The sequence below is a fragment of the Phyllobates terribilis genome, unplaced genomic scaffold (assembly GCF_046119375.1).
Source record: "Phyllobates terribilis strain yellow unplaced genomic scaffold, ASM4611937v1 Scaffold_3__8_contigs__length_932513732, whole genome shotgun sequence".
Taxonomy (NCBI): Eukaryota; Metazoa; Chordata; class Amphibia; order Anura; family Dendrobatidae; genus Phyllobates; species Phyllobates terribilis.
In genome coordinates this window covers 299859232-299879337 of record NW_027362763.1, presented here as the reverse complement: position 1 = coordinate 299879337, position 20106 = coordinate 299859232, and the positions used below count along the sequence as shown (strand labels likewise).

Genomic DNA, 20106 nt, shown 5'->3' with positions numbered 1-20106 from the left:
TCTGGACCTATTTGCATTTATCTAGTTTAAGCTAGAAAACTTTGTCTCTGTATAGCACAGTAGTTTTTGTTACTGATTTTTGGTATTATTCTCTGCAGGCACATACACACAGGACCTGTTCACTACCAGCAGCTCTGTTATTCTTTCTATATGAAGCGCCAGTGTGTTTTTGTATTTGTTGTTACTGTATTAGAACTCGTCTTGCCATATTGGCCAAAGGGACCTTCTGGGCCTCCTTAAGTTCTAAAGCCCCTGCATTCACTATAGTTATGCCCCTTATTCATTTCATCAATGCAAAATTAATCCTTATGTTGATCGTTGCAATCTCTCAGCAGAAGGTTTTTACTCATTGTAAACACTAGCAGAAAGATAACACTACTGCAGATTCACAATGGCTCAATAGTAATAAACAAGCTTGATAGAATTTGCCTGCTTTTTTACATTATGTCTTTGCAATAAAACTTCTGACATGTGTTTACTGTTATGTCTCTACACTCTAGCATTTGGCTTTTTAATTAATTACCCCATTACTGCAACAACTTTAAAGTGAAGTTCTCCAAGACAAAAAAGTTTCTATTTTTAACATTGATTGCTTAATTTAGTTTTTCTTCTTTGGCACTTAATTACAAGTTGCAACAAGAAAAATACATGCACATTTTAAGGTCTTTACTTTGCTTTTAGCTGCTAAAAGTAAACAACAAGAACAATCTTATAATTTAACACTAAGCCATGAACTTTTATTTGCTTCTTAAAAGCTTAGGAATAAAATAACAAAGACTTAAGCATGGTTTTGTAATATATCAAACCCCATGTTGGACTCCTAAATTCATTCAAATCCTAAACAAAGCCTCAAATATTAATCAATAAATACTTTCATAAGTCAGGAGAGGGGAGGAAGTACTTCTTCTATTGAGAACTTTTAACTACCTTATATTAGACTTCATTCAACTATGCACAATTTTTGTATGTTAGGAAGTGTTATTTGTTATATGAATATGGAGAGGGAGGAGCGTGAAATTGGGGCACAATATGCAAAGGAATTAGCACGATGGGGGAAAAAACAGATGATAATGATGAACGGTGTTGTGATTATAGCTAATTAAGGCGGACACTGTGGTGGATGTACTTGTAGCTCTTAAAGGCAGATAGGGTAGAGGCCATATACCATAGGAGGCTTAGTTAGGGCACAATATGAACAGATATTTTTATGCAGAGGGGATTATAATAGCCCTCTTATTTTTAAGGGCACTGGGAAGGGTTGTGCTGCAGAAGACCGGAGAAGAGGGAAGTTTGCAGGAACGTGCTGTGGATGTAAAAATTCTTCATGGCATCTGGACAAGAAAAAGATGAAAATAAAGAAAACAAATCCAATCATAGAAGATATCAGCTATAAAGTGCCTGGATGTAAATTTTTATTTGTGGTACTGCCTGTGTCTCATCAATACTGTGGTTCCTGTATGATCTGCAGTCTGGTAATGGCTGTTAGCAACTCCCAGTATCTCCTTACCAATGTTAAGGACATACTGGGAATTTCAGGTTCATGCAATGTAATTGTATATGGGGCTGACCTGGCATTACAATTGATCGCTGTACTAAGATTTGTTCTCATACATCACCAGAGATAACAGTAGTACATGAATACATCACCAGAATAACTATCCCTACATGAATATGTCACCAGAACCATTATCACAGCATGACCTCGTCACCAGAACCTTCAACAGTACAGTAATACTGCACAATATCCACTATCAGTTTTGTTGCAAGGTGTATTTGTCACATAATGAAAGCAATGAACACAAACATCATCAGACGTATCCCTTTATCTATAATGGGTTCTGTTTGGTTTCCATTAGAGTATTCGTCAAATGCTGGACACCTTACTTTAAACCAAATGGTCTCCATTATAGTTAAGCTGTATTAGTTTATATGACTATCCTTTGGTTTGGCACTTAAAATTTAGGCCGTCAAGGATGAATATCACCATTATTCAATGCTATTGTGTAAATGGTCCATAAACAATGAGCAATTCCTATATATAACTGTGAAATTACACCCCCAATTAATCTTCAACCCTAAAGTATACAACTTTTTTTTACTTTTGCTAGTATTTTTTGTGAGAAAGGTAACATTTTGAGTGAAAGTGGTCATCACAGTGTGTTATCTGACCCATCTGGAGGTGAGGGGATATGCGTCAAGGGGTCTTGTTACCTTAGTCTCTGACCTATTCCATTGCTTAGAGGAGGGGGTCAACATTAGACTCATCTACCTAGGGTACCAAAATACTTTGTCCTGGCCCTGACGCTTTGTATGCAGGTTATCGGCCATACCATGGGGGGGAAGAGAGGAGTATTGTAATTGATGGGATTGAGAGGTTCACTGAGCCCTTAGCCATACCAAGGGTGCACTGAAGTATTCTCATTTAGGTATGCAATAAACCTGTTATCTATTAAATTTACAGTGCCAATATGATTCTTACAGTGGCTAAATTCCATATATTAATGTCTAACTAGTTTTGATAGACTCCCTCTAACAGTATTTAGCTACCTATGTATTGTTAACTTATTGATATGTATTGAAAACCCTTTTACGCATGTACAGCACTCTGAAAATAAAGGTACTATAATATTAATAATAATAACAACAACGATTAATATTTCTATTGCCAGAGATGGACATTTAACATGATAGGGTTAAACTATCCAAAATGTAATGGTTAAACAAAAAAAAATTATAAGTCAACGATGCACTGTCATGAAGTAATGGAGAGGTGCTACAGCAGCAAATCTGAAAAACAATGGCCATGTCAGGAGGCAAAATATAAAAGATAACAAGACAATTACCTACTATTTTTATTAATGAAAACATTTCTATATTATTTTTATATGATTAATCACTTCATGAATGTATAATTGGCAAGTTCAAGCAGTAAATGGGCCAGATATAGCCCTGTCACTTATTTGCACTCAGATTCTAAATAAAGATTAGTTTTGAAGTGCAAACTATTTAAATGAGTTTTAGATGATATAGATTGCAGTTTTAGTGGAGCATTCCAAGTTTTCCAAATCACAGTCAATTTTATCATTGAAAAATAGCTGATTTATATCTGTGAAATCAAATTAGTTGCCAGCTTATCCTTTCAACGGGAAGCTCTTTGCACTCTTCAGTAACAAATCATACAGAGAAGTGTGTTATTATGAATAAATACACTGATGAATACAACATTTTAAGTACAAAAGTGAAAGGTTACTGTCAAGACTGATTGAAGATGTAAAGTTTAATTGAAAGCATTGGCTCAATATGGATTTTATTCAAGAGTATAAAGTAAAGCTTAATGTTGGCCAATTTTAACCATTGAGGAAGTATATGGAGAAAAGTAATTTTTCAATATTCAACCTCAATTACTAAAAAGGTTGGATGCTGTGTAATGTGTACAGAAAACAAGACTTCAATAATGTAGAAATCTTTCATAGCCATATTTTATTTGTAATAGAACAAAGAACATATACCCTGTACCAATGTATATGATGCTATCCATAGACTTTCATTTTTCAAACACAGTACTCTATGCTAAAGTACTATATCCAGGATCCCTGTCAACCACAAAAAGGGCTGAAGGATTAAAGAGACTCTAGCTCAATATAAAATACAATGTTTATTAATACAAATAATAAAATGAGAAACAACAATAAAAACAGGGCAAAAGGGGAACCTCAAATAAGGGGGACACTTGAAATACTCAATCCTGGAGGTAAAGTGGATATATAGCTAATTTAGTGAGTTATCCACTACTTTAATATTAAATAATGTCAAAGTAGAACCATATAACAGTCTCGCCTAGAAATATCACAGTGCCATGGCTAATGCCAACAGTGCTGCCTATAGTCCCTTGGACAAACAGTCCCTCTAATAATATAACCTAATAAAGTGCATGGTGTAATCATATAACAGGCATCAATAGATAGGATAGCAGCATCATGTGTAGATTAAAGGAGATCTATAATTAGAAATGATAGATATATTACTTACGATGCAGTCAACCAATAGGCATTAGTAAGTAGAATGACAGCATGGTATTTAGGGAAAAGGATCAGTGATCATTGATAGCCCATATATTGCTTCAGATATAAATCATGCAGAGGGACTAGGTGAGTGAATAAGACAGCATTATACTGTATAAACTACAATCAGTAGTAACAACAGTATTACCTCAACTGTAGACCACTAACAAACCAGGAGAACAATATGGTGTTGTGAGGTTATGTTACTAGAGGGATTGTTTGTCCAAGGGACCATATTCAGCACTGTTGGCATTAGGCATGGTACTGTGATAGTGTCTTTCTAGGGGAGACTATTATATGGTTCTACTTTAGTAGATAGTAATGGATAACTTACCCCTTGTGATATAAGCATGTAAAACAATTTACTTTGATTTAACTAGCTATGTATCCACTTTACCACAAGGATTAAGTATTTCAAGTGTCTCCACCTTATTGGAGGTTCCCCTTTTGCCCTGTTTTTATTGTTGTTTCTAATATTATTATTTGTATTAATAAACACTGTTTTTATATTGAGCTAGAGTCTCTTTAATCCTTCAGCCCTTATTGTGGTTGACATGGATCATGGGTATAGAATATGTGTATAAGTGTCTAGCATTTGTACTTTGCTATTTGGACATATGGGAAGAATAATGTATGCTAAAATAGTCTACTTCTACATACTTTACACTATTATAAGATATCGGCGACTTTACTGGATAGAAAAGAAAGTCACATTTTCCCAACAACTCTATTTACTTGTTTATCATTGCCCGCTTTTGGGTAAAAGTGATATGTGCTTCATTGACATCCAATTAAAAATCACTGATAATATTATAGAGCTGGTCAGTTTTTTTTCAGCTTATTGCTTATTGTTATTGAGAGAAGGTATTTCTGATCCAAATTGTTCTATACCTTAACACACAGTATTTTCTACCAAAGGTAAACGAATCATTAAGAAAATGGATGTTAAATACAGAATTAGTAAATATCTCTTGCTTGACTTAAACAGCATAAAGTAGCTAGGATGCATACTGTGATGAATCAGCACCTCGCCACTCCACTGTATGTCACTATTACGTAAGATGGATCATGTGATACGGATCCGTCCTGTGCACCAAAGGGATGTTCTGCATCCCCCCTGGGGACACGTAAGTAGTGTTGAGCCACCCCCGTAGTGTTCGGGTTTGGTTCGGTTCGTCGAACACCGGCATGTTCGTCGAACAATTCGTCGAACATCGTTAAAACCAATGGCAGGCAAACAAAAACACATAGAAACACTTAGAAAACACATAGAAAACACCTTCAAAGGTGAATGAGTAAAAACAGGAGGAGAGACAGTTAAATTCACAATTCAGCAGCGGCATACACTGGTACCCGACAATTTAGAACAGAAAGAATAGAGCATCATACATAGATTAGATAGATAGAAACATGTCAGTCACATATATAATAAGTAAAGTGACAGTGTTGGTTACTGTACTTGTCATTTAGTGTTAAAATAAAGGATTTATTAAAAAAAATAATAGTGTTTTCATGCACCCATCTCTTTAAAAAAGCCAGCTGGCAAATCATCATCGGTGCTCAACAATTTAGAACAGAAAAAATAGAGCATCACACATAGATTAAATAGATAGAAACATGTCAGTCACATATATAATAAGTACAGCGACAGTGTTAGTTACTGTACATGTCATTTAGAGTTAAAATAAAGGATTTGTTAAAAAAAAAATTGGTGTGGGGTTCAGCGTAATTTTAGTCTCTAGCAGAGGTTAAGCACACGGCTGGGGCAGATGTTTGAAGCCTGGGAAGGGGGTAATACCCACAGAGCTTCCCAGGCAACTAATATCAGCCCACAGCTGAATACCTAGCCTTTACTAGCTATTAAAATGGGGGACCCCAAAAAAAATGACGTGGGGTCCCCCCTATTTTAATAGCTAGCAAAGGCTAGGCAGACAGCTGGGGGCTGATAATAATAGCCCAGGAAGGGTACCATGAATATTGGCCCCCTCCCAGGCTAGAAACACCAGCCATCAGCTGCCCCAGAAATGGTGCATCCATAGGATGTGCCAATTCTGTCACTTAGCCTCGCTCTTCCCACTGCCCTGTAGCGGTGACAGTGGGGTAATAGGGTTGGGGTTGATGTCAGCTTATAATGCCAGCTGACATCAAGCCCAGGTTAGTAATGGAGAGGCGTCTATAAGACACCCTCATTACTAACTCCATAGTCAAAGTTAAAAAAACACAAACATCCAGAATAAAGTCCTTAATTGAAATAAAGACACATTCCTTTAATGTTCTAAATTAAACCCTACTTACCGTATCGCCCATTACAGTTGAAGCCAATATCTTTTGCAACAAAAGTAAAATAATAAACCAACCTCATGCCATCCTTCAGAGACACTGCGGAGCGTAGGCAATATCTCTGAAGGATGACAAGCTTGATGGCAGCATTCTGCTACCATTCAGCCTGCCATCTCTGTGCCATTCCAGCGTGGGAGAATTCTCCTGCTCAAGCGGTGACGTCATTCGCCGGCACCGCATGCACAGGAGAATTCTCCCACGCTGTCAGTGACTTGCATGAGGTGAGCTGAGTTCATTGGACATGAACTCGGCTCATCTGGATGCCGTCACAGCGAGACACTAAGAAGCGCAAGCATGCATGCGCTTTGAGTGTCTGCGGCATGGCAAGCTGGATGGCAGCTTTCGGCTGCGATCCAGCCTGTCATGTAAATGTAGCAGAGCTTTAGCCGTCCTGTGAACCATGGAAAGGTAAGGATGAGGTTGGTTTATTATTTTACTTTTATTGCAGAAGACATTGGCTTCAGCTGGAATGAGCGATACGGTAAGTAGAGTTTAATTTAGAACATTAAAGGAATGTGTGTTTATTTCAATTAAAGGACTATTCTGAGTGATGTGGTTTTTTTAAATACTTTACTTGAAAATTCATGGTGGTCATGTCTAATATTGGCGTGACCCCATGAATTTCGGACTTAGGGCCAGCTGATAATACCAAGCTGGCCCTAACCCCTTTATTACCCAGTAAGCCACTGCACCAGGGCACTGGATGAGTTGGGCACAGCGCCAGAAGGTGGCGCTTCTATGAACGTGCCATTTTCTGGGGTTGCTGCGGACTGCAATTTGCAGCGGGGGGCAGAAAGCTTGGTCCACCTTATGCTGCGGATTCCAGCCCCCAGCTGCTTAGTTGTACCCGACTGGACACAAAAATAGGGCGAAGCCCCACGTCAATTTTTTATTGAGATCCACAATATTGGCTTTTGACCGGGCCAACAAGCAAGAGGTTTCAAGCAGGTCCCCATTCCTCAGCGTTTTAGTTGGTTGCCATAATGCATAGGGAAGGGCTTCTTTTTTCCTGGTCTGTGTACTTTATAGTTGGCCTCTTTCACCTTTTCTATCACTTTATAGGGACCCTGCCACAGGGTAAGGAAATTGCCCACTGTGGGCACTATCACAAGTGCCTGATCCTCCAGCTTAAATTGTTACATTTAAGCTGACCAATTATACTCCCGGGATTTTGGCCTTTGGGCCTTTAGGGTGCTTTCTTTTTCCTGGCCTTTAACTTTGGTCACTTTACATAACAGATCATAATGTCTGGCCAATTGCGGAAAATGGTTATCGGTTCCTGGTCCCTGGAGAACACCATTTAACACACTAACATTTTCCATAGAATCCTCTACTGTTAAGTCCTTGAGCTGGGCAGTACCAAAGTTGTCCTGTGACTACTCCAGGTCAGGGATATTGGCTTCAGAAGATGCTTACTCATTCTCCTTTCTAGCCAGTTAAGTGAAAGGAAATTAACTGTTTATATCATGTGACCTTGTTTTCATAGCAGACTCCTGGTGGCATATTTGACAAGGGGATGCTACAACTTTAGCCTATAAGTCGCAGAACAAAGGGAAATTTTGAACGGTAAAAATAGCATGCAACAAGTGACCACTCTCACTTCATAGGACACGGAACCACAGTCTTTGTGCATGTTTACCTGGGCCATGGGATAGTTCTTGATGTCTTGATGGACACAACTTACCCCCACTCATTTACCAGGGACTAGCAGATAAAGAAGTGTGGCCGATTATCATGGTCATCATACTCCCTGAGTGCAGAAGCACCACCACTTGCATACCATCCACAGTCACCTGGTATGCCTGAGGCCCTTTGTTAGGATGAGGAACAGCACTGCAGGCAGGGAAGTTGAAGTAGGAATAGCGCTGCAGTCCATTGGTTCTGAGATGGACAATGGGCTGACATATAACTCGGGGCATGACACCTCCTACAGACAATGGTACAAGATATACCCCTTGAACCCAGCACTTACCACTTTTAGGTCTTTAAACACACTTCTGATGTTGATTTGGACCCCCTCTTTTGAGCCTCCCAAAAAGGTTACCTCAGGCTCCCTTAATTGCTCAGGGAGTTATCCAAAGGCAAATATCTTTCTATGAGGCTCACAATGTCATTTTACATACAGAGGATCTCCTTGGACAACCCAGCTTTATATGGTTTTCAGTAATGAGTGGATAAATTGCTCCACTACCGCTCTTTCCACCTTCTGTGGCAGAGAACAGGTCTCAGGCTACAGCCAGGTAGAACATCTGGAACCGGGGAGGCCTGTCCCTTTATTAGCAACAGAGGTTTATCCTTTGTGCTCTGATAGGCAAGGTTACACCCAAAAGTGCCATAGTCTCCTCCTTCAACTTGCCATACTCTTTGGCATACTACAGGGCATGGTTGTAGTTCGCTTTGTGCGGTACCCTTGTAAGGTATGGAGCTAGGACCTCTGCCCATTGCTCTGGGGGCTGTTTTTCACTGTCTGCCTCTCTTTCGAAGACAGTCAGAAAAGCCTCAACGTCATCCTCCACAGTAATTTTTTTTGCAAGGTCATCAGTACTGTTCACCTTACATGGATACAGTCTCTTTGGCTGGCGGGAGGTGACATCTCCCTTGCCCAGACAGTTTCTGCCTAGAGAGCAGTTTGTTGATGATGCTGCTGCTAATAAGGACCTACAATTAGACCATACAGTATAAGGCTCTCCTGACCAAATAATTAAACCTGTAGACTAACAGGAGTGAAACAGCCACAAGTAGAATAAAACAAAATACATTAATTGAATACTTACGTTACAAAAATATGACAAATGAATAAAAGAGAGAAGTTAAAACAGATGTGGACACTAATGGGGATGCTTATTTAGTACTATGAATAATTAATAACTGAAATTGAATAGATCAAGCCTTTCACAATTTAAAAGCATGCATCCAACAGGACTGTATAACAAGGTAGGTGTCAGAACAATAAATGTCAAATGACAGTGTTGTAAGGTTAGTTTGAGTGGTTCAATAGTACCAAAATATTGGAATCACATACAGTATATATATATCATCTTGCGCTTATAAGACCAATAGAGAACCAATGAAATTTATGTACACATAAATGAACAGTGTTGAAAGCCTATAGGGTAACTGTATATACACTAATCACATGATTTATTGACAGCACACAAAGTGTATATGGATTGACAATTTCATGCTATACATATATACTGTATATCCACAAAATGATAGGGGGCAGACATAAAAACATTTGTTTACATAGATGTAAAAAGACATCATATCAATTTAAAGTTCCTCTAAGGATAATGAGGCCGCACTTCAGTGGCATGTAAAAGTCAAAATTACTGTTTTTGTGAAAAGTTAAGCAAGTTGAAGATGAAATGATCTCTAAAGGCCTAAAGTTAAAGATGACAAATTTCCTTTCTATTTTAGGCAAAAAAATATATATTTTCAGCTTTTACATTTAAAAAATTACTAAAAAGGAAAATAGGCGGATGCAAAAGTTTGGGCACTCTGCATGGTTAGTATCTAGTACCACCCCCTTTTGAAATTATCACAGCTTGTAAACACTTTTTGTAGCCAGACAAGAGTCTTTCAATTCTTGCTTGAGGGATTTTCATCCATTCTTCCTTGCAAAATTCTTCTAGTTCTGTGAGATTCTTGGGTCGTCTTGCATGCACTACTATATTGAGGTCTAGCCACAGATTTTCAATTTTGTTCAGATCAGGAGACTGTGAGGGTCATTGTAAAACCTTCAGCTTTCACCTTTTGAAGTAGTCTTTTGTAGATTTTGGAACATGCTTAGTATCATTATCCATTTGTAAAAGCCATCCTCTTCTCAACATCAGCTTTTTTACAGATGGTGTTATGTTTGCATCAAGAATTTGTTGAAATTTCATTGAATCTATTCTTTCCTCTGCCCATGAAATGTTTCCCATGGCATTGGCTGCAACATAACCCCAAAGCATGATTGATCCACCCCCATGCTTAAAGGATGGCGAGATGTTCTTTACCTGAAATTCTGTGCCCTTTTTTCTACACACATACCTTTGATTATTGGGACCAAAGAATTATATTTTAAACTCATTAGTCAACAGGACTTGTTTCCAAAATGGATCAGGCTTGTTTAGATGTTCTTTTGCATACTTCTGACTTGAATTTTATGGAGAGGACCCAAGAGAGATTTTCTTCTGATGACTCTTTCATGAAGGGCATATTTGTGCAGTTGTCTCTGAACAGGAGAACAATGAACCACAACTAGGGATGAGCGAATCCGTATCAGTAAGTTCCGGGTTCATACCTAACATCTAGTGTCCGGTACTGAACCCCGAACACAAACATTTTACTGTATGTCCGATTTCCTGCTCAGGTTATCCAGTGTAATAAAGCTTGTTGGAAGGCTGCAATGCAGAAAATCAACAAGCTGAGTGCCTACGCCATTATGATCTCGTTAGTGTAGAGATAAGAAACAGTTGGAGTGAGGAAGAGATTATGACTGCACACTCTGCAAAAAGAATGCTGTGTGAACTTTGCCACCCCTATATGGGCTATTTCAGTAGTAAAAGCCGCTGTGTGTACTCTGTAAACTCGTCTGTGAAAGTGTGGTGCTAAAATCCGATGCGTGTACTCTGCCCCCTCCACCTGTGGGAGTACTGCCCTTTAAGCCATTGCGTGCACTCTGCAAACCAGTCTGTGAAAGTACTGTGCTAAAAGCTTCTGTGTGTACGCTGCACCCTCCGCCTGTAGGAGTACTGTTAATTTAATCCGATGTGTTTTTTCTAGTAGACTGAGAAATCAATAATTAATACAAGTTGTCTTATTGCTATTAGCAGGCCCCAAAAATATTTTTTCCGGCCTAGTGTCTGTTTTCTAGTTGTTTTGCAAATCATTATATCACATCAGCCTTCTTGTTGCCATTTCTAGGCACCAAAAAACTTTTTCAGGCCTGGTGTCACGGGTTTACCGCGACAGAGAAGAGCCAAAAAAACACAGAGTCTGAGTTGACATACTACTGCACTGAGTAGAAGCACTTCTCAATCTTATTAAATGGTGCTAGTGTCTTTCAGCAGTGCAAGATTTAATCTGCTCAGCTTTGAGCCTCGGTAGCTTCTATTGGAAGTTCTCTGCTCTGGAAAGCAATATTGCCAGTGTTAAGTCTTGTACAGCATGGTGAGGAGTGGAGTGGAGATGTTCAGTAGAGGAAGAGGTGTTCAAGGAGAGATGTTCTGTGACTGTTGCTTGGTGTTTTGGTTGTGTTCATAGTCCCATCCCATCTTCCTAATTTCTTTGGTGTTCCCCTCTGTTGTCTGTGAGTGCATATTTTGTGTTTGGTATTTTCATCAATCCCTGTACGTCCTCCCTTGTTTGCCTGGTTGGTGTATTTACATACACTATTCCTCCCCAATTCCCTGGGTGGGGGAGGGGACAGATAAAGGCTGATTCAGGATAACAGCAAGGTATGGGGCCACAGCATCTTCACCTTCTGAAGTAACCTAGGGAAGAGGGACAAATATGGCTCCCCAAGCGTTAGGGACCGGGTAGGAGCCCCTGCTCCCGGTTTGTCAGACAACAGCATCGTGACTCCTCGTGTGTGTTTTCTAGTTCTTTTGCAAATCAATATATCACATCAGCCTTCTTGTTGCCACTTCTAGGACCCAAAACTAATTTTTCAGGCCTTGTGTGTGTTTTTTATTAGTCTGGAAAATAAAGAATTGGCATCAGTGTCTACTTGCCATTTCTAGGCCAACGACATAAGTTTTCAAGACCGCTGTGTTTTTTCAAGTATTGTTGCAAACAAATAAATCTACTCTTCTGCCATCTCTATGCTAGAGGTGTTTAAAAAATCAATTTCCAAAAATGAGGAGAGAATCAGATAAGGAACGTGGACATGGCCATGGTGGTGCTGGTGTAGCTGCTGATGGTGGTGTAGCTGATTTAGGGAGAGGACATGGTTGTTCTGCATGTGCTACGTGTACAATTACAACACCTTCCTCTGGTGCATGCATGCGACAGGACATTATGCATCCTTTCGTAGGCTCGAATACCACTGCATGTTGAAAATGTGTTACATTGTATGGCTGAGAGTGCCTCCAGTTCCTTTGCATTAGCTTTCACACAGTCCAGTGTAGAAAGTGCACAATTGGCACCTGAGGACCATGGTCATCGACTTCCACCTCACCCCCTTGCAAATCAGCCAAACAGTCTGAGCCCTAAGTCATGCAGCAGTCTCTTCTGCTTTTTGATACTCCACTGGCTGGGGTTCCATGGCCCATCCACCTGTCCCTGCTCCAGAAGTGGAAGAGACTGAGTGAACTGATGCCCAATCACTTGTTAGGTTGCATGATGAGTACGTGGGAGGGCTACTGCACATAGTCAGCGGACCACCACAGGACATGTCAGATAATGATGTAACTCAGTTGACAACTGCAACGTCAGGCTGCAGGACTCGGTGGAAAATGATGCGAGGTATGAGGTCCTAGACCCCACATGGACCGGAGGCCATCATACTGACATGCGCAGCTTGGAGTTAGAGGAGGTTGCCACACTGCCACAACAGCACTGTGCAAAGGCACAGCAGGCAGCTGTTAGCCAGTATATCGGCTGCTACTGCCCACTGAGCCACTGATATAAGCACACCAAAGACAGTTCAAAAGAGTTCCCTGGTGTGGCATTTCATCAGGAAATGTGCTGCCAACAAGTAGCTTGCACTCTATGCCATCAGTCCTTGAAGCGAGGCATTACTGTTCTGACCCTGAGCACCACCAGTATGACAAGACATCTGAATTCCAAGCATGAGGTGCAGTGGAGTGCATACCTTAAAAGCCATGATAGATCTTAGCCTCCTCCTGCTGTCTCAGCTCTTCATCTCGCTCACAATCAACAGGGCCACCTGCCTCCCCGCATTTAGAAGATGTGACAGCATCACCACCAGTGTCACCAATCATCTCCACACTGTTCCATGGTAGTGTTCAGCTTTCCATCCCCCAAATCCTGAAGAGAAAGAGGAGATACCAACCTAGCCACACCCAAGCCATGGTCTTGAATGACAGCATTTCAAAATTACTGCCATTTGAAACGCTGCCATTCTGGCCGGTGGAGACAGAAAGTTTTTAAAAAATGTTGTCGAGGCTGTCCCGCAGTACTTTGTTTCCAGCCACCATGACTTTTCCAGGAGGGCCATCACTGCCCTGTACAAACATGTTGTAGATCAAATCAACATGTTTGATCATCAGTGGCAAGGTCCACATAACCACTGATACGTTAGCCAGTAAGCACAACCAGAGATGTTACATATCCCTGGCCACTGGGTAAATTTAGTGGCGGCTGAGCCAGAGGTGGAAGGCATTCTACCTCATGGCCTACAACCACCTACTATTGCTGGACGTTTATCTGTCCAGGCTCCCTCCTCCTACTCTTCTTCCTTTACCACCTTTTCATTCAGTCACAGGAACACCTGCACCACCAACTTGAGCACAGCCAGGGGAAAGCAACAGCAGGCTGTTCTTAAACTCCTCGGTTTGGGGGACACACCCACAATGTGCAGGAGTTGTGGACTGGGATCAAACAGCAGACAGATGAGTGGTTGCAGCCGGTGAACCTCTTGCCTGGCCTGGTGGTGTGCGATAACGGGTGAAATCTCATAGCATCTCTTGGCCTAGCAAGCTTGGTGCACATTCCTTTCCTGGCGTATGTGCTCAACTCAGTGGTGCAAAAACTACCCACACGTCGGAGCTGCTGATGAAAGTGCGGGCAGTGTGTGCGCACTTTCGGCGTTCTCACCCTGCTGCGGCTCACTTGTCTGCGCTCAGCGTCACTTCTGCCTTCTCACTCACCGGCTGATATGCAACATACTAACAAGGTGGAACTCCACCTTGCATATGCTGGAGAGACTGTGCGAGCAACAGCAGGTAATAGTAAAGTTTCAGTTACAGTATGCATGGCTGAGTCGCACTGCAGAACAACACTACTTCACCACCAATGACTGGGCCTCCATGCGTGTGTGTGCTGTGTGTGCCGTGTTGCGCTGCTTTGAATATTTCACCAATATGGCCAGCGCTAATGACGCCATCGTTAGCATTACTATATCACTTATATGCCTGCTAGAAAAAAATATTCAGGCCATGATGGAAGAGGTGTTGGCACAAGAGGAAGAGGAGCAGGAGGAGGAGCAGAGCCAATTCACCCCATTATCAGGCGTGTCATCTACACATGGCTCGGAGGGTGGGTTACTGTTCCAACATCGGCCAGTACCCAACTGTACAAACAGGGGACAGTTTGGGAGCATGATTATGTAGATGATGAGGAGGACATGGGAGAAGGAACAACCATTTTCACAGCAGGGTGGCACTCAGATCAGCTCACGGGCATCAATGGAGCATGGCTGAGGGCTTACAGAGTATCCAGGCGATATACTTTCCACCAAGGACAGCTTGTTGTTGTCTCTGGTCAGCCTGGCACACATGAACCACTACATGCTGCAGTACCTGCCAAATGACCTCTGAGTTGCCCGTATTGTTACCAGTGCAGATTACTGGGTGTCCACCCTGATGGATCCCCGCTACAAGGAAAATGTACCATCATTACTTACATCACTGCAGAAGGATAGCAAAATGCGTGAATACAAGCACGTGCTGGTAGAAAAACTACTAATGGCTTTCCCACCTGACAATGTGGGCTCAGTGGAACAATAAGGCAGAGGCGGAGGAGGAAGTCACCAATGCAGCTGGGGCATCGCCTGCATCTCGGAAAGCAGGGTTAGCATAGCCGAAATGTGTTAAAACTTTATGAGCATGCCACAACATCTGACACCATCATCTGATATGGTCTGCATTAGCAGGAGGCAGAGTTACAGCAACATGGTGAAAGACTACCTATCCACATGTCTACACGTACTAACAGATGAGTCTGCCCCATTTAACTTCTGGCTCTCCAAATTAGACACATGGCCTGAGCATGCACTTTATGCTTTGGAAATGCTGTCCTGCCCTGCAGCAAGTGTACTGTTGAAAAAGTGTTTAGCATGGCAGGGGGGGTCATCACAGAAAGGCACATCCACCTTTTCACATCCAATGTGGGTAACCTAACATTCTTTAAAATAAACAAGGCATGAATCCCATAGGACTTGTCCATACCTTTGGTTGACTAGACAACTATAACAGCTGCACCCAGCCAGTCTTCAATTTTATTTGCAATTTGTTTCATTTGGGTGCCTCCCTCCCAAATAAAACCCCCAAAACTGTGTTGGCTCCACATCTTTCACCTATACCGCCACATCCATCTCCTCCTCCACTTGGACCAGTTCCTCCTGGTTCAATATTATTACTTTTTATTTCTACTATGCTTAGCATAGAGACAGGATGCAGCTGTACTGAGGGACAGCATTAGGTTTCGCATGTGCGCTGTTTTACAAAAACACTATCTATGTGTACTCTGCACCCGTGTCTGTGATCATACCATGCATAGCCGCTGTGTGTATTATTGAATCCATATCTGTGGGAGTAATGTACCTTAAAGCCGCAATGTGTATTCTTGAACCCATATCTGTGGGAGTAATGTGCTTTAAGCCGCTGTGTGTATTCTTAAACACATACAGGTACATCTCACTAAATTAGAATATCATCAAAAAGTTAATTTATTTCATTTCTTCAATACAAAAAATGAAACTCATATTATATAGGGTCATTACAAACAGAGAGATCTATTTCAAGTGTTTATTTCTGTCAATGTTGATGATTATGGCTTACAGCCAATGAAAACACAAAAGTCATTATCTCAGTTAATTAAAATAATTAACAAAAACACCTGCAAAGGCTTCTTAAGCATTTAAAAAGGTATCTTAGTCTGTTTCAGTAGGTTCCACAATCATGGGGAAGACTGCTGACTTCACAGATGTCCAGAAGTTCCAATTTTCATTTGGAATTCAAAGTCCCAGAGTCTGGAGGAAGAGTGTAGAGGCACATAATCCAAGCTGCTTGAGGTCTAGTGTGAAGTTTCCACAATCAGTGATGGTTTGGGGAGCTATGTCATCTGCTGGTGTAGGTCCACTGTGTTTTATCAAGACCAAAGTCAGTGCAGCCATCTACCAAGAAATTTTAGAGCACTTCATGCTTCCCTCTGCCAACAAGCTTTTTAGAGATGGAAATTTCATTCTCCAGCAGGAATTGGCACCTGTCCACACTGCCAAAAGTACCAATACCAATACTTTAATACAACCAATAATGTTGTTTAAAAACAGCAGTATCACTGTGCTTGATTGGCCAGTAAACTCGCCTGACCTTAACCTCATAAGGAATCTATGGGCTATTGTCAAGAGGAAGATGAGAGACACTAGACCCAACAATGCGGACAAGCTAAAGGCTGCTATCAAAGCAACCTGGGCTTCCATAACACCTCAGCAGTGCCACAGGCTGATCGCCGCCATGCCATGTCGCATTGATGCAGTAATTGATGCAAAAGGAGCCCCGACCAAGTATTGAGTGCATTTACTTTACATATATTTCAGTAGGCCAACATTTTGGATTTTAAAAACATTTTTCAAGCTGTTGTTATAAAGTATTCTAATTTACTGAGATAATGACTTTTGGTGTTTTCATTGTCTGTAAGCCATAATCATCAACATTAATAGAAATAAACACTTGAAATAGATCACTCTGTTTGTAATGACTTTATATAATATGAGTTTCACTTTTTGCATTGAAGAATTGAAATAAGTTAACTTTTTGATGATATTCTAATTTAGTGAGATGCACCTGTATGTGATTCCAATATTTAGGTAGTATTCAACTACTCAGACAACACTGTCATTTGACAATTATTGTTCTGACATCAACCTTGTTATGCAAACCTATTGAATGTATGCATTTTGTTTGTGAGAGGATTGATCTATTTAATTTCAGTTATTAACTATTTATGGTACTTACTAGACATCCCCATTAGTGTCCACATCTGTTTTAACATCTCACTTTTAATCATTTGCCATATTATTGTAACATGTGTTTTCAATAAATGTATTGTGTTTTATTCTTCTTATCGCTGTTTTTCTCCTGTTAGTCTATAGATTTAGTAATCTGCTGTTGCTGAAACTTCTGCTACAGCAATTACTGTTGCTGCTTTAACTACTGCTGCTGCTGTTGAAACTGCTGAATCAGGAGTTTATTAATTTCCTGCTGGGTCTGCTGTTGCTGCTGCGACTGCAGATTGGCCCAGTCCAATTGCTTTGCAAGCTCCTCCATACTTTCAGACTGTGTTTACAATGCTGTACCTGCCTTTACCCAGGACATTTTGTTTTAAATAGTGATGAGCGAGCACTAAAATGCTCGGGTGCTCGAAGCTCGGGTCGAGCACATTGGAATACTCGGGTGCTCGACCCGAGCAACGAGCCCAATGTAAGTCTATGGGAAACTCGAGCATTTTTCTGGCGGTCCCCCACAGCGGTCTGCAGAAGGTCAAAAATTGTCCAAATCGATGGGAACGGTGCTCAATTAAACATCAGGCAGGCAGAATATATAGGCAGACAGGCAGGCAGGGTATATAGGAGGGTGCATGAAAAACATAGCAGGGCAATTGGAACACACTAGTGCCCTCCGATTTTCATGCAACCGTCTCTTTAAAAAAGCCGGCAATTCATCAGTGGCATACATCGTTACCCGACAATTTAGAACAGAAAGAATAGAGCATCACACATAGATTAGATAGATAGAAACATGTCAGTCACATATATAAAAAGTAGAGTGACAGTGTTGGTTACTGTACTTGTCATTTAGTGTTAAAATAAAGGATTTATAAAAAAAAAATAATAGTGTTTTTGTCTCTTTAAAAAAGCCGGCTGGCAATTCATCAGTGGCATTCACCGGTACCAGACAATTTAGAACAGAAAGAATAGAGCATCACACATAGATTAGATAGATATTATATATGTGACTGACTTGTTTCTAAGTACAGTGACAGTGTTGATTACTGTACTTGTCATTTAGTGTTAAATTAAAGGATTTATTAAAAAAAAAATTGGCGTGGGGTTCCCCGTAATTTTAGTCTCTAGCGGAGCTTAAGCAGACATCTGGGGCAGATGTTTGAAGCCTTGGAAGAGGGTAATACCCACGGAGCTTCCCAGGCTACTAATATCAGCCCCCAGCTGAATACCTAGCATTTACTAGCTATTAAAATGGGGGACCCCCCAAAAAAATGATGTAGGGTCCCCCCTATTTTAATAGCTAGCAAAGGCTAGGCAGACAGCTGGGGGCTGATATTAATAGCCCAGGAAGGATGCCATGAATATTGGCCCCCTACCAGGCTAGAAACACCAGCCGTCAGCCGCCCCAGAAATGGCACATCCATAGCCTTCCCAGGATACAAACAACTGCCCCAGCCGTCTGCTTAACCTCCACTAGAGACTAAAATTACGGCGACCCCCACGCCAATTTATTTTTTAATAAATCCTTTATTTTAACACTAAATGACAAGTACAATAACCCACATTATCACTGTACTTATTATATATGCGACTGACATGTTTCTATCTATCTAATCTATGTGTGATGCTCTATTCTTTCTGTTCAAAATTGTCGGGTATCGATGTATGCCGCTAATGAATTGCCGGCCGACTTTTTTAAAGAGACGGGAGCATGAAAACACTATTATTATTTTTTTTAATAAATCCTTTATTTTAACACTAAATAACCAGTACAGTAACCAACACTGTCACTGTACTTCTTATATATGTGACTGACAAGTTTCAATCTATCTAATCTATGTGTGATGCTCTATTCTTTCTGTTCTAAATTGTCGGGTAAAATCATAGTCCTTTTTCAATTAAGGGAAAGCAATAACGGGGTCTAACTCAGATGACAATTCCGGTCATGCTTCAAGCTCAGTCTGCTAACATTCACTGGTGACTCAGACATGATTGAGCTAGTCCCTGTTTGCTCACACAAAATGGCTATTGTCCATAGCAGCCAGTGATATTTGCAGTTTCGTGCATACTACCTGTGCAGTCTCCTCTCAGAGAGATTCTGGCTTGTCTCTCTGCAGCTCCAACACAACCCACTCTGCTCACCACCCCCAATTTGTTTTTATCTCTGCTCATGTAAATGCAACTTAAATATTTCTGTGTGATGGTGCAATTTGTTAGCATTTGGGACTTTTAACACATACTTTGCACCATTATTTTAGATAATTGTAGCTGAAATGTTAATAAATCTATCATTTTAAACTACCCATCTACATTATTTGCAAAGTACAGTAGATATTTTAAAATGGAGGGTGGAGGCATTAACCCAGAAAGTATCATAGCAAAGAAAATTGTACTGAATTCAATATTACACAATATATAATGAAAATGTTATGTATGCTGCTTGTGTTATGTCATTCTGTATTAAAAATATATTTACCAGGAAGCAGTGATCCCCTGAGAAATCCAATAGAGTTTGATACTTCTTTGTACTCCGGGACTGAATTAATACTTAGTGTGACTGTTACTTGATCTTAAAAACAAACACAGAATTCACCCAATTATAAATATATAATTATATACACACTTTTTTTATACAATGTAACATACAAAAATACATGAAAAACATTTCATAAATATACAGTATAACTGATTCTTCAGTCTGCTAAGGTATCCTATTCCAATTTTATATTTACTACCTTCTATACATTTATATATAATTATATCTTTACAAACGCTATGCATATAAGAAACAAATTTTAGTAAGATTAA

At 40.5% G+C, this 20106-nt stretch overlaps 1 protein-coding gene across 5 annotated transcripts in view; it reads right to left on the bottom strand.

Moving 5' to 3' along the window:
• The window catches only part of NAALADL2 (N-acetylated alpha-linked acidic dipeptidase like 2), a 1725756-nt gene that overhangs the window by 564938 nt on the left and 1140712 nt on the right, over positions 1-20106 (bottom strand). For all 5 annotated transcript variants that reach the window (XM_073674925.1, XM_073674926.1, XM_073674927.1 and 2 more), the window contains one exon: positions 19775-19867. In XM_073674925.1, coding sequence (XP_073531026.1) covers positions 19775-19867 — 93 coding nt within the window. The remainder of the gene's footprint in view (positions 1-19774; positions 19868-20106) is intronic.